The sequence below is a fragment of the Schistocerca serialis genome, chromosome 2 (assembly GCF_023864345.2).
Source record: "Schistocerca serialis cubense isolate TAMUIC-IGC-003099 chromosome 2, iqSchSeri2.2, whole genome shotgun sequence".
Taxonomy (NCBI): domain Eukaryota; kingdom Metazoa; phylum Arthropoda; class Insecta; order Orthoptera; family Acrididae; genus Schistocerca; species Schistocerca serialis.
Window position 1 is genome coordinate 902,693,167 of NC_064639.1, and position 13,888 is coordinate 902,707,054.

The window sequence follows — 13,888 nt, forward strand, 5'->3', positions numbered from 1 at the left end:
ATCAGCAGCCACAGACACCAAACTGAACAAGGTTCGTAGTGTATTTTCAGTCTGAGAAGGCCGCAGTGAGACCCTTGGCATATTTGGAGAGGGACCACTCATCACTGCAGATGTGATGACCTTGATTGGCTAGGCTTTATGGAATGCTCTTGTTGGTAAGGAATGAGAACTGTTGTTGAAGTGGAGATATCTTTATCTGGTTTGCTTAACATATGAATCATTCTACTTGTTTTAGTTGCCATTTGTACTCTGGTAATCATTGTTGCTATAATTATTTCATAGTCTGTGAACTTAGTTTCAGCACGGACATTCTCAAAGAGATCAGGTTTATTTGTTCCCATTAGGCCCAATATATTTCCATAGTGAATGGCTGCCTGAACTGTTCTACATATTTTACAGAGAAGGCATTTAGTATTGTTCCACAGGATGTCTTGTCAGGCTCATCACTTACAGAACTGTAATCATCTCAATTGATTGCTCAATGACTAAAGTCTTTGATTATAACAGTGTGATTGGAACTTTTGTACTAGCGAAATGAGTCATTCCCCTCCCCCCTCCCCCCAAGGTTTTCAGTCACATTTGAAGGTGAGGCTCATGGTTGAAAGAAAGATCAAATTGTAGGTTTACACCCATCCTGGGGACTGAGTTTTGTCACATAGTTTTACATAAAGTTTCAGTTTTTATCTCATTGGAACTGATTTTCTTGTTATTGTGACCAATTCACAGTCTCTGTTTCCTATTAGGCTATCCCACTGATATTCGCCTAAATTGTGCCCAAAAATCTCACTGCTATCATCTTTGTGTTTTAACCAGAATCTTGTGCTCAGTATTCTGTGAGCTCCACTGCATTTTAGGAGTGTTTCAAACTCTGATGCATTGTTGTGAGTGCTTCGGTAGTTAAACTCTAGGATTTTAGTTTTCTCACCTGTGGATGGCATTCTGTGGCTGTTAAATACTTTGGAGTCTCCTGCAGTTCTCATTACATTGAGTGGCTGCAGAGATGCCTCATTATATATTATTGATAGTGAGGTAAATCAACAATGTAGGAAAAGATTGAGAGCCACTTACCATAAAGAAGACACGGCAAGTTGCAGACAGGCATGATTATAAGACACTCACATGTTGCTTTCGGCCACAGCCTTTGTCAGTCAATAGACACACACACACACACACACACACACACACACACACACACACACACACACACACACATGTGTGACTGTTGTGTGTGTGTCCCTCTTTACTGACGATGGCTGTGGCCAAAAGCTACATGTGAGTGTCTTTTAATTGTGACTATCTGTAACTTGACGTGTCTACTTTACGGTAAGTAGCTTTCTGTCTTTTCCTACATTGTTGATATTGAGGTAAAATAAGTGTGACAACACAAATGTATTGTAATGTAATGTTTATTGTCTCTGTAGGTAATATACATTGTATAGACCAAGTCAAATTTGTACTACAAGCATGGAAAAAATATAAACTACAATGTCCAATTTGTAGCATTTAGCAAATTATAATGATATACCTCAATATTGTAGGCCTATGTCATACTAAATTACAATTTCGTATGTGTCACCTATGCTGTGAGCAAGTTTTATTTTAACTAAACAACCTTTTCCATAACTAAAGATTTCATTTTATTGTGGTGATTACTATGTGAAATTATAATCTATGCTCATGACATGAATATAATGATATTCAACCACCTGGGCAGACAGTGATTGCCTTAGTGTTAGAGAGAAGCCAGGCATCTTTCGGTTGTTGGTCTGTTGAAGAATTCTAATTGCTAAAAATATGACTAAGATACAAATACATTCCTGCTATAAATTAAAACCCTTCATTTGTAAAGGTACGCCCAAAGCCAAACAGTCAAGCTGATTGTGTCGCAGAACTCGTAGACCTCTTGAAGCACAGATTTGCTGGCAAGTCTGGCATCATCTACACAACATCCATTAAGGATTGTGGCGATCTAATGGACGAGCTGCGCAGCAAAGGATTGGCTGTAGGCATGTACCATGCTAACCTGGATGCTCAGTTACGAAGCCGCTGCCATGCCAAGTGGCTTAATGGTGAATATCAGGTGTGTTAATATGTTAACGTGACTGATTCATTAAGTGAACTATTTCTTGAATCATTGTTTTCTTCTTCTTGACTGTATTATCTTACTGTCAGTACTCTGTAAGGTTTTTTTATCTAAGAAATTATGTTTTGGTTTTGTATAACCTCTGCATAAAGGAACTACCTTTTTTATATTGGTTAGAAAAAAAAATCTACTCACGAAGCGGCGCCAGAACACACACATAAAAGGAGGTTGCAATTAGGCAAGCCTTGGGAGCCAGTGGCTCCTTCTTCAGGCAGAAGGGTTGAAGGAGAAGGAAGAGGGATGAAGGAAAAAGACTGGAGTGGTGTAGGAAAAGGGATAGATTTTGAGAAAGTCACTTAGAACCGTGGGTCAGGGGAGACTTACCACACGGGAGGAGATGGAATGAGTCTTTCCTTTTCATCCCGTGCGGTAAGTGTCCCCTGATCCATGGTTCTGGGTGACTTTCCCGAAATCTACCACTTTTCCTAGATCTCTCCAGACCTTTTTCCTCATCCTTTTTTCTCTTTCAACCCTTCTGCCTCAAGAAGGGGCCACCGGCTCCAAAAGCTTGTCTAATTACAACCTCCTTTTATGTGTGTGTTCTGCTGCCTCTCGGTGAGTAGATTTTTTATCTATCCAATTAAATTATTCTGTCACAAATTGATTTTAAGAATGTGTATGTTATTTTTTTCATGAAGTCAGCAGACTTACATATTTTGCAAAAGTTAGAAATAATTGTATTACAATAGCTATGCTTACAATGTATGTGTTTGAATGTCCCTTTACTCTGATCAGTGTACATTAGGATTTTGGAAGCAAGGCTGTTGGTTTCAAATACTGTCAGATCTAAATGGTGATATGAATTTAACTCACTGCTGAGAATGGCAATGAAGTGTCACTCAACTGCAATACTTTTGATATGGAGTTATTAATGAATACAATGATTTAAGTTGCTTCTAATGTTCTATGGAAATTAATATTTATGCTGGCTGAATAATTCAGTTGCTTCAAATGAACTAGGATAATTTTGAAGTTTATGCAGTTGCCAGGCCAGCTCAACAAACTTCACTGCAAATCAGTCGATTACATCAATATGTAAAATAAGGGAAAGGCAACCACTCACCCTACAGCAGATCCATGCATAGTGCACAGACACACACAGCAGAAAGTAGCAGTCACGCATAATGTTGTGGGTCAATACTGTAGTCTACCACACAGATCTACACTGGTACAAAACACAATATTCTAGGTAAATTACTTTTTTCAAAAGAGTCACTGGGATAGACAATTTGAATTATTGATGACTCTATGTGTCAATCTTACATTCTCGTGATGCTGATGTGTCAAACATCGTACTCTTGTGGAGATGTTGGTCCTTGACAACAATGCTCCTGAACAATTCCGTTTCTGAAGTTTGCGACAGCTCATTAATATTGTGCTGTGACGTAAACTGGTGGCCCAGTTTTCTTCTCTGCCTACTGCAAGCCATGAATGCCAGGATTGTGAGAAATCACATGTTGTTTAAGTCACACCTCACAAATGAATGTGAGTTCAGTCTGCCATTTATGAGCCCACCTTGTGGCTCAAACCTGCTGCTTTACAATGCTCTTTGCCCTGTCGTATTCCAGCAATTGCAAGGATTACACATCAACACTAGAAGTAAGAAATGTTTGATTAAAATAAACTTCATCCTTGCTCAGGGACAGTAAACCCAATATAGTAACATAGTCAGGTTTACTGTTCCTGAGCAATGATGAAATTTATTTTAATCAAACATTCCTTACTTCTAGTGTTGATGTGTAATCCTTGCAATTGCTGGAATACGACAGGGCAAAGAGCATTGTAAAGCAGCAGGTTTGAGCCACAAGGTGGGCTCATAAATGGCAGACTGAACTCACATTCATTTGTGAGAAATAAAAAAATAAAAAAAAATATGCGTAACTAACTTTGTTGTGCTTTTATATGTGCCTTACGGTTTCTCGGTGAATGATTACAACATGAAAACAAGGCAACATCCAAACAAACAATGTGTCACAACGCTCAGGAATCTACATTGTTTCCTTACAGTACCAAAATTTCTTACATAAAAGAATCTCCACCACTATTAGGCTCTGAAGATCAAGTGATTGTCTGTTGGTCACTGTGTCATCCTCTGCCATGGCGTATCATATGGATGCAGTATGGGAGGCATAGTTCAGCACGCCGCTCTCATAGGTGTTCTCAAATTTTCAGACCTTGGAGCTGCTTCTCAGTGTATTCTGTTCTAGTCCTTCGTATGAGTGTCAGACGTCCTGACTACTCGGCTGTGGAGGTGGACTTCTTACATAGAGCAGTTAAAAAAAAATGTGTGAATTATCTTTTTTGCATGAAATAGAAATGTGTACCAGTTACATTATTTTGTCTGTGTAATGTTCTCTCATACATAGTGCATGTTGTATATGAATAAATTTTTCATGTTCACAGAAAAAGCTTACACAACAAATTTGTGTCACAGTCACCTAAAACACAATTGTAACATTTTTTCTTGTGTACTTCAAAACATAGTTGTAAAACACCTTAAACTGTTAATTAATGCACCAAATTGTAAAAATGTTATGCACTTATGAAGAATATTGAAATCTTAAGGATGTAATGCTTTTTTAAAATACTATTATCGAAATAGAGTGATGATAACGAGCCTTTTATTTACCACAAAATGTATATTGAAAACCAAAAGATGTGTTGTGCATCTTGTTGTACAATATATTTAACAAATATACATAATTTTATTAGTTAACTGAAAACAGAAAGATTCAAATGGTCATTTGTTTCAAAAGAATCAGATTAATACAAAATTCTCCTTTTCTCCTACTACAGGTGATATTTTTAAGGGTGAATTCTGTAGCTTAATTCACAGAATTATATATCTTTTTCCATTATTCCTCAAATATGCCCCTTGTGGACACATTTTACCACTTAGTTTTGCACATGCAAAGGTTCAGTTGACATACATCTGCCTTTGCTCATGCATCGTATCACTGACATTCCCTTTCCTCTTTTTTCCTCATAATCACTGGATGACTTACAGTGTCCAAAAACAGTGCTTTTCACCTGTATCTCTGCATCTACGACCTTAGTTTAAGATTTCTTTAACCTAATACTTGGTGTCGTAGATGATCACTATTGAGACTGCTCACCATGCAGTTAAAAGCTCTTGATTACATTTCAAATAAGACCTGCGTAAGTATCGGTGTGCTGTGTACCAGAAATTTTGAAATGACCTTGAAAACAAATCTGAACTTCGAGATTTCATTATTCAGTTCACATGTGTTAATGGGGACAAGGACACCTTCCTTAAATTTCACAGGTGTTTTTTTTTCACTTGTTCGTGTGATACCTCCTTTTTCTGGACAAGGTCCAAGTCATGCCTTAGTGAAAAGTTAACCACTTCTCCCACTAACTTTTTGACCTTTTGTTTTTCAGAAGAAAACTCTGTACATTCATGAACTAAAGTGTGTAATGTGAGTTTGAATTCAGGTACTTATTTGCTCCGTACCCTGTAGTTATGATGACTACACAGTCTTAAATAATCTGGCTAGCTCATGCATGTAGTGTCCCATTGTCCTCTTGTAGAACGTTTTTCTCTACTGCCAAGCCATTCCATAACAGACCTTTCAGTTTGCTGTTTCTTGTCTCATCTGTTTGGTTTCTTTCTTTTTTTTTTCTTTTTTCCCAATTGCTTTAGTAACTTTTTAGTGATGCTGTAACAAATGTCGGTCTCTGTCGGGCAGTGTTTTCACTCTTTTTCTCTCTTCAATCTTTTGCTACTTTATTTCAGTTTTGCATGTGCCTGACATTTCATTAGTGTATGACTGTTTCTCATCTGACTCATCATTATCAGACCATTTTATGTCCATTTCACTTCGTAGATACTGAAATCTCTGTGTTCCCCAATGATATATACATGGTCATCAGTTTTACCTTCCTTCCACCCCCAAGTGCTGTCCTTGCTCAAAAAGTTTAGTTAACCGGTCAGCGTGATTTGGCTATGGCATCAACAATGAACTGAGCCACTTGCATCTGTTGCATGGTGCACTTCTCTTTAAACTTGCTAATTCATCCGGGTCAGGTGACCTATGATAACTTTTCCCACCACCTCTCCCTTTCTGTTCTCTGTCATGATGTACAAGCCCTTAATACAGTCAACCAAGCTGCTTAAACCAAATCACCAAATATTCTGATTCATTATCCTGTATAATGGCAATTTTATCCATTTCCAGATGATGTATTCCAAAATGCCCCTTTGTTCAACAGGGCTATTTCCTTGAGTGGTAACTTTCACCACAACTAAATTTTCACTTTCGACCATTATTGTTTTGTCTTTATGTATGCTAGGTTTGTCTCCTCTGCAAATATCACATTTTAATTCTTGGGTCACTTTGTGAAGCTCATGCATCTTTGTGTTCTCTAATTCAACTTCATGGCAGTTTTCTGTCAGCTGTTTTCACCAGTAAGGCCATCGATGTTTTTAGGCTTTTGGTTGGGCTGAAAACACCTCCCTGTGCCCACTTTGCCCATAGCTAAAGGTTCTACAGATTTCCTGCTCTTCCCATAGAAGCATCATTGCTGTTCTCTCTTTCTGTTTAAAGAGGTGTATTATTCCACCATTCTCTCCTCCCATCATTCCTCGCCATATTTACATGCTAGCTCTTTCATTCATTCCTGTAATGTTCCCTGTTCCTATCTTGAGCACAATCATAGCTTTGATGAAAAGTTCTCTGGTTTCCAGGCAGGTGGTAGTGTTAAAATACCGTGACGTTTCGAAGAGTGTCATATTCGTGATCTTCTGGCAGAGCGTTGGGATGTTGTAATATTTACACTAGCAGTGGACCCCCTCTTGGGTACTGTCCGACTGGCGGGCGGGGTGAGGGTCGAGGTTGCAGTGCTTGGTATAACAGGTGTGCTAGAGGCTGTGCATGAATCTCTGTCTGGCTGTTCCAGTTGCATCTTGGTGTTGTGGTGTTCTTGTATTGTCACTAGTGCAGGATTCTATTCCAGACTAAGTTATTATCCTTCATCCCTATTGACCAGGTACCACAACATCTCTACACTTTCCCAGATGATGATGATTATGTCACTCTTCAAGACATCACAGTATTTTAACACTGCCACCCTCTTGGACAACTGAGCACTTTTCATCAGTAGTACACACTGGAAAAGTCAACATTCCCAAATAATTCTTTAATTATGATTATCTCGGTTATCATAATTATTTCTTCAATAGTTGTCCTGATTAACATGTCAATTATCTTCATTTTCAATGCTTTCTAAAACTGAAGCGAATGCTCTGCATTTGCAACCTATAATCTAGAGTCATCTGGCAATTTTTTCCAGAGCTGCCAAATAATTTTCAACTCTGCTCTGCCTTGCAAGTACTCCACTCTGCAAATCCAACCTTAGCAAAATTCCTTGATTATCAGCCTATTCGCGAAATGTCATGCCATTCAGAGGTAAATTTAATACTCACCCCTTTGCAGATCCAGCAAACACATCAATTACAACATTAATCTTTTCACTGTTGGAAATTACTACAAGTAAAACAGATTCACAGTTCCTTATGAATTCCACAGAATACCAGCCACCCTCTTTCTTGTGGATTGAAATTTTCTTCTTTCAGTCACACTTCCATGTAGTCCATTTACCTGCGGCATGTTTTGGCTGTTCAAGTAATCTTCTTTCTGTAGCAGCCAGTTTGTTACTGAGTTCAGATGTGGTAGTGGTTAACATATCTACTAATTAACCTTTCTGTCTGCAGGATTGGTGTGTATGTTAACTTCAGATTTTGAAATTTTGGTTCTCACATTTGAGACCTCTACATAAGTAACTTGCTTACTTTCACGTTTTACTACTGAAAATGTAATTCAATGACAGTATTTTCAAAAATAGGACTTATATTCTCCTCTATTTTTGTAACTTTTTAACTGCATTGACTATTTATCACATGCACAGTGCATTGTGTTGACTTCTGGTTTCAGGATTCGTTGTCCCCATGGTATTATTTATAGTATTCACTTTATCATCTAAACTACGTACTTAGCTTGCCATTCAGTGCTGATGATTGTGTATTAAGCTATGATTTTATTGTTGATGCCTATGCATCTTGCTAGTCAAAACTGTTAATAAATCATTAATTGATGAAAAAGAGGTTTGGATTCTGGTTCTGATTTGAATTTGGTTTGTACAGTATCAAATTCTGATTTTGTCTTAATTACTTGTTTAGGCTCCACACTCGACACCTTCTATGAATGTGTGGCCCATTCCAGGACCATCATAGTTTTCTACATAATCATGATCAGTGTGAGCTTCTCCAGTTCCGACAGTGGCATATGGTCTCTAGCGTGAACTGTCAACAGTGGGCTCCACTTCGAGTGTGGCATCTGTTATTCCGTTCACATTAATTTTATTTATGTGATATCAGTGCAGTCTGGGCTGTGAGATACACCAGTTTCTGGTATGTCCTGTCATCTCAAGCCAAGTTTAATGTCATCACACACTGATTGGTTAAACCACTTGACCTTGTCATAGTGTACCTAAGGATTTCAGAAGTGAGGTTATCAGTTCTGAAAACTGTTGAAAGGGGAATCACATACAGCACACTGCCATGAATACCAGGGGGGATTAGAAAACTCTTCAGTCCCACTATTTTATCACTCTTATCTTAGGCTCTTAAGTGACCATCCCTCCCTCACAACCTTCCCCAACCTCTCTCTTGCTGCTCCCCAAATAAAGAACTAATAGTTCCAAATCCTAAGAATGTACTATTTACTTTTATATATGTGTATTGGTAGTAGTAAACATTTCGTTTCCTGAGGGTAAGGGCTATCCAGAAATTCTATATCATAATTTTGTATTTTTCCAAAGTGAATTTTCCTTTTTATACAAAGTATAAAAACAGTAGCAATTATCTACCACGCAAGAATAAACACTATGAGTTTACTCCGAAGAGAACTTGAAAAAGGCCTTAATGGCTGAAAACTATAATTGTGTGAATCTTTTTGTTGTGTCTATCGCGACTCAGCATCTCCGCTGTATGGTGAGGAGCAACTTTCCTTCTCTGGTATTGTTACATTCCATCCTGGATTTTCCATTGTTTGACTGTAACCCTTCTCAGATCAGAATCTAAGCGTAACAAATATGCAGTCTACTGGATTCTGGAACAGCCAGACACAAAAAAAGTTCAGCTTAACAATGCACTCCCCTCCATTCTCTCTCTCTCTCTCTCTCTCTCTCTCGCTCGCTCGCTCTACACACACACACACACACACACACACACACACACACACACACACACACACAAGTCTTTCTTACAGAGTGACAGCATCCAGTATCTTAGAAAGATAAAAAAAAAAAAATTTCTTTTACCAGGAATGAAGTGCTTTAGAACCCTGTAATAGAAAATTGGGAGAATGATACTGTCAAGTACATTGCAAATAGTAAAAAGGGAGGAAGATTAAGACTTAACATTTCATCACTGACATATTCACTAGAGACAGAAAACAATTCTGGATTGGGAAAGAGTAGGAAAAGAAGTTGGTTATGTTCTCTAGCAATTAACAATTTAGAAAAAGTGTAACAAGCCAAAATTTGGATGGACTGGCAGATGTTTGAAACCCAATGCTCCCAATACAAACCAAGTGTCTTAAAAACTGCACCTCCTCGCTTGGAAAGAAACAGAGACGAAAGAAACTGGTTTTAAAATACCTGTTGTTCATACTGTCAGAAATTACAAAACTATAGGACTCAGTCCTTTAATGACTACCGACACAACAAAAAGTTTATAATAAGATAGGGGAAACCAAGAAAGGAATGGATTGAAATAATGGGGATTGAGAGAAGTGGATGAGAAAGAGAAATAGTCCTGGATCAATAGCACCAAGAAGAAACCTCAAGTGCTTCAATGCTGTACCTGAGAAACTGGACTTGAAAAATGGTGAGTTTGATAATGATGATGGAAGAGTAGAGGTATATGAGCAAGGGTAGCAGGACTGAAATATAAATAGACCACAGACGAAATTTTGCACTCATCTGATACTCGCCATAGCCTCACCTAAGGGTCCAATACATTATATTTTCGTTACTCCTGTATTTGTAATTTTTTGAACCACCCTAAAATAACAGTTGTTATAAGTAGTGTAATACATTAATTTAATGTATCCTGGCTTTGAGTAACTGCATAAATTACATTAATTACAGGCAGTTGTGGCAACAATAGCATTTGGACTCGGAATTGACAAACCAGATGTACGATTTGTAATTCACCATGCCTTATCAAAGTCCATGGAAAATTTTTATCAGGTGAGGAACATGATGTGTTTTTAATGTTTTTTTTTTTCAAATTAATGTATTTCTGAAGATATTTTTGAGCTAACAAAAACATTGTGTAATATTTGTGAAGAGGACACACTCTTGAAATGCATTTGCATATGCACTATATAGCTTTTGCAGAGGTAATTTGTAGAAAAATAAAAAATTCCATGTTGACATAAGATTTCAGTTTGCATAGAATACTTTAAAAAGCACTGAGAAACAACTCAGTTTTTCGCTGTGTATTGGTTGGATTAATAAATGGTCTCATCATTAACTCGTTGACACCTCTTCTCCAATGTTAGCAACCACTAGTTCTAACTAGATCATCGATTTCATATGTTCATTGATAGTATAGCTGGGCACCAGTAGTAGATGACATTAGAAAACATGCAAGTGCAACATGGATGCATATAGCCAAAGACTGTCGTGCATGGAGAATTCTAGAAGAGGCCTTCATCCAATGGTGGATGTCAAACGGCTGATGATCTACTTCAGCTTCTTCCAGGACTTTATAATTCTTACAGTTGTTGGCTGGAACTTTTAGTTCTTATTACTCCCACACGTATGAGATGGGATCTGGAAACTCTAGAAATTCAGAACTTAATTAAAAGCATTTCTTAATTACTGTTGTGTCTGTAAATCATCTGAATATCTCGATTCTGAATTTGAAATATTACCTTACACAGTGATAAGTTTACTAAACAGGAAAACAGAAAATTTATAATGAAAGTTAAAATAATGTGTAAATTATAAATCTGTGACCTTTTTTGGTAATACTCACTTTTTTAATAACTTGTTATTTTCTAACTATAGATAGAAGACAGCTATTGTTAATGGTATCTGTAGTTTTAATTTGCAAAAACTTTCATCAGTGTTTTTTGTATATTTTGACAATTTCCACATACACAAGCTTTTGTCGGAAGGACATCTACAACTGAGCTTCATTGTAGAATCAGAAAATCAATAGCTTCATTTGTAAATAGGTTTACTGCTTCAAATGCACAACCAGTTTCAGGCAATTATAAACCCATCTTCAACTGTACAAGAACAGTGAGATGTGGGGCCACCACACACTGTGAACACTAGGCTGCCGACAGGTGGCTGCCGCACGTGATGCCAAGATGCCTGTATCTCAGCTTCATTTGTGGCGGTCACCTGCACACAGCCTAGTGTTCACAGTGTGCATCAACCACATGCCTCATTGTTCTTGTACACTTGAAGATGGGCTTATAATTTCCTAAAACTGGCCATATTTTTTCATCTACATTGTCTCCAAATTGGATCTACAGAACATTGTGTGGATTAATGTCTTCAACATGATGGCCACCTCTAATTTGTCTTCAGTGTATTTTAGATTTTTCATTACATTACTTGATATTAATGTATTTTTTTCGTAGCTTTCAGTTTTTTTGCAGTAGTTGATAAGGCCGTCTGTTGTAGGAAAGCGGTCGTGCAGGGCGTGATGGGAAACCTTCAGACTGCATTCTCTTCTATAGGTTTGCTGACATTTTCCGTTTAAGTACCATGGTATTTTCTCAGCAGACTGGTCTGGAGAATCTTTACAGTATTGTAGATTACTGTCTTGATACAAAGCGGTGAGTATATGATGTATATGATTGATTGTGCATTTTCCACCTTTCCTCTTATTGTTACTTTAAGAACCAGCTAGCTTTCAAATCACCTATGTTGGGATTAGTTGTTGTTGTTATTGATGATGATGACAGAAATAGCAAGTACAAGGTTTTTTTGGCACATGGCAAGGTCTTTAGTGTCTGTACTAAATTGTTAAAGTGAATTAACATTTTTTTAAAAAAGAACTACACTAAAATGAGAATAAAATATTTTCATTAATCTTCTTTTACTCAACACACACACACACACACATGCACACACGCGCACACACACACACACACACACACACACACACACACACACACACACACACACACAGAAAGTAATACAAAAATGACTAGTGCAAATACACAACACTAACGTTAGCAGACAGTTATTAGTATTCTGGTAATGCTTTGGTCAAGTTTTATTGTGCCACCAGTCTTGTTCTAGAATACTAATTAAATGCACGAAAGTCTATTAAAAAAACTGAAAGTAACCCTAAAAGTGAATGAAACTTTCAATAGGGGGAAAATAATTATATTAATAATAACAAAGACAGAAAATTAATATTTCTCTTGGACTAGGTTGAGAAATACATTAAGTGTATTGTAAAAGTGCAGTGCATCTGCAGAGTATCTCCACAGCAGCAGCGCATATCGCACGGGCATGTTCTGTGGACCTGCAGTGATAGGGTGGGTGTAGTACTGTTGCGTGTGTGTTGCAGTTCAATTGTTAGCTGTGTTATTATCAAGTTCTTGTGTAAGGTGAGTGTAGTGAGAATGCTTACTATTGCACAGAGTGTGTTTTCAGTGGAAGAGATTTTTTTTTTTGTGCAGCAGGAATTACGGAGCATGCGGGGCAGCAATTTAGATTGCATTTTCCTGCTTCGAGGTGTCCACATTGTTACACTGTATGTGATTTAATTAAAAAATTCCAGCCAACAGGTTCAGTTCATGATGCACCACAAACTGGTAGACCCACAATTTAACAGAATGGAAGCTTGACATTTTGGGCATCATGTTGTGGAGTTCGACAAAATCAGTGATGAGATTGTAGCAGGAGGCGAAAGTCTCTCATACAGCAGAACACAGGACCTTACCAAAGATCTTGGGGTGTATTCCATGTAAAATTACTGCTGTGCAACAATTAGATTCTATGGACCATGCGAAATGAATAGTGTATTGTGAATGGTTTCATCGATTTGTTAACTGATGTGGAGTTGGTGTTTTAGATCAATTTTTTTCACTGATTAGGCTTGGTTTCACCTATGTGGCTACATTAGATCCCAAAATTCTTGAATTTGGTCATCAGAAAATCCATATGCCTTAAGAGAAACGCCATTGCTTGCAGAGAAAATTGGAGTGTTGGCTGCCATAACACGAGTGCGAATTGTAGGGCTGATCTTTTTCGATACTACAGTCGCTTCTGATGCATATTGGTCCCAGATAATTTATCCATTTATTGCCCTGCTGAATGAAAATGAGATCAATCATTCATTTTTCCAACAAGACTGCTACTGCTTATGTGGCACACCAGTTTCTATGGCTTTTAGATGAAATCTTTGGAGACAGAGTAATTATAAAAGGTCTGTGGCACCCGTGCTCACTTGGTCTGTCTCCACCTATTTCCTTTAGGGTGCAGCTAAAACATTTTTGTTCCGAAATAACCCGGAGACTATAGATGAACTGAAGCTTATCTGCATTTGATTATGCATGAAGCACTGGTAAAGGCATTCACAAATAAATGTAAATGGCCTGAGCTATGCCTTCAAGAAAGAAGAAAACATTTCCAGCACTTACTGCGAATTGGTGAGTACAGTTTATTTAATTGCAATTATAATAATTA

The 13,888-nt window shown here is 37.6% G+C and overlaps 1 protein-coding gene across 6 annotated transcripts in view; it reads left to right on the forward strand.

The window, feature by feature from the left end:
- LOC126458247 (ATP-dependent DNA helicase Q1-like) overlaps positions 1 to 13,888 on the forward strand; it is a 131,836-nt gene that overhangs the window by 75,791 nt on the left and 42,157 nt on the right. For all 6 annotated transcript variants that reach the window (XM_050095158.1, XM_050095156.1, XM_050095157.1 and 3 more), the window contains 3 exons: positions 1,850 to 2,080; positions 10,316 to 10,417; positions 11,870 to 12,024. In XM_050095158.1, the coding sequence (XP_049951115.1) occupies positions 1,850 to 2,080; positions 10,316 to 10,417; positions 11,870 to 12,024 (488 nt within the window). The remainder of the gene's footprint in view (positions 1 to 1,849; positions 2,081 to 10,315; positions 10,418 to 11,869; positions 12,025 to 13,888) is intronic.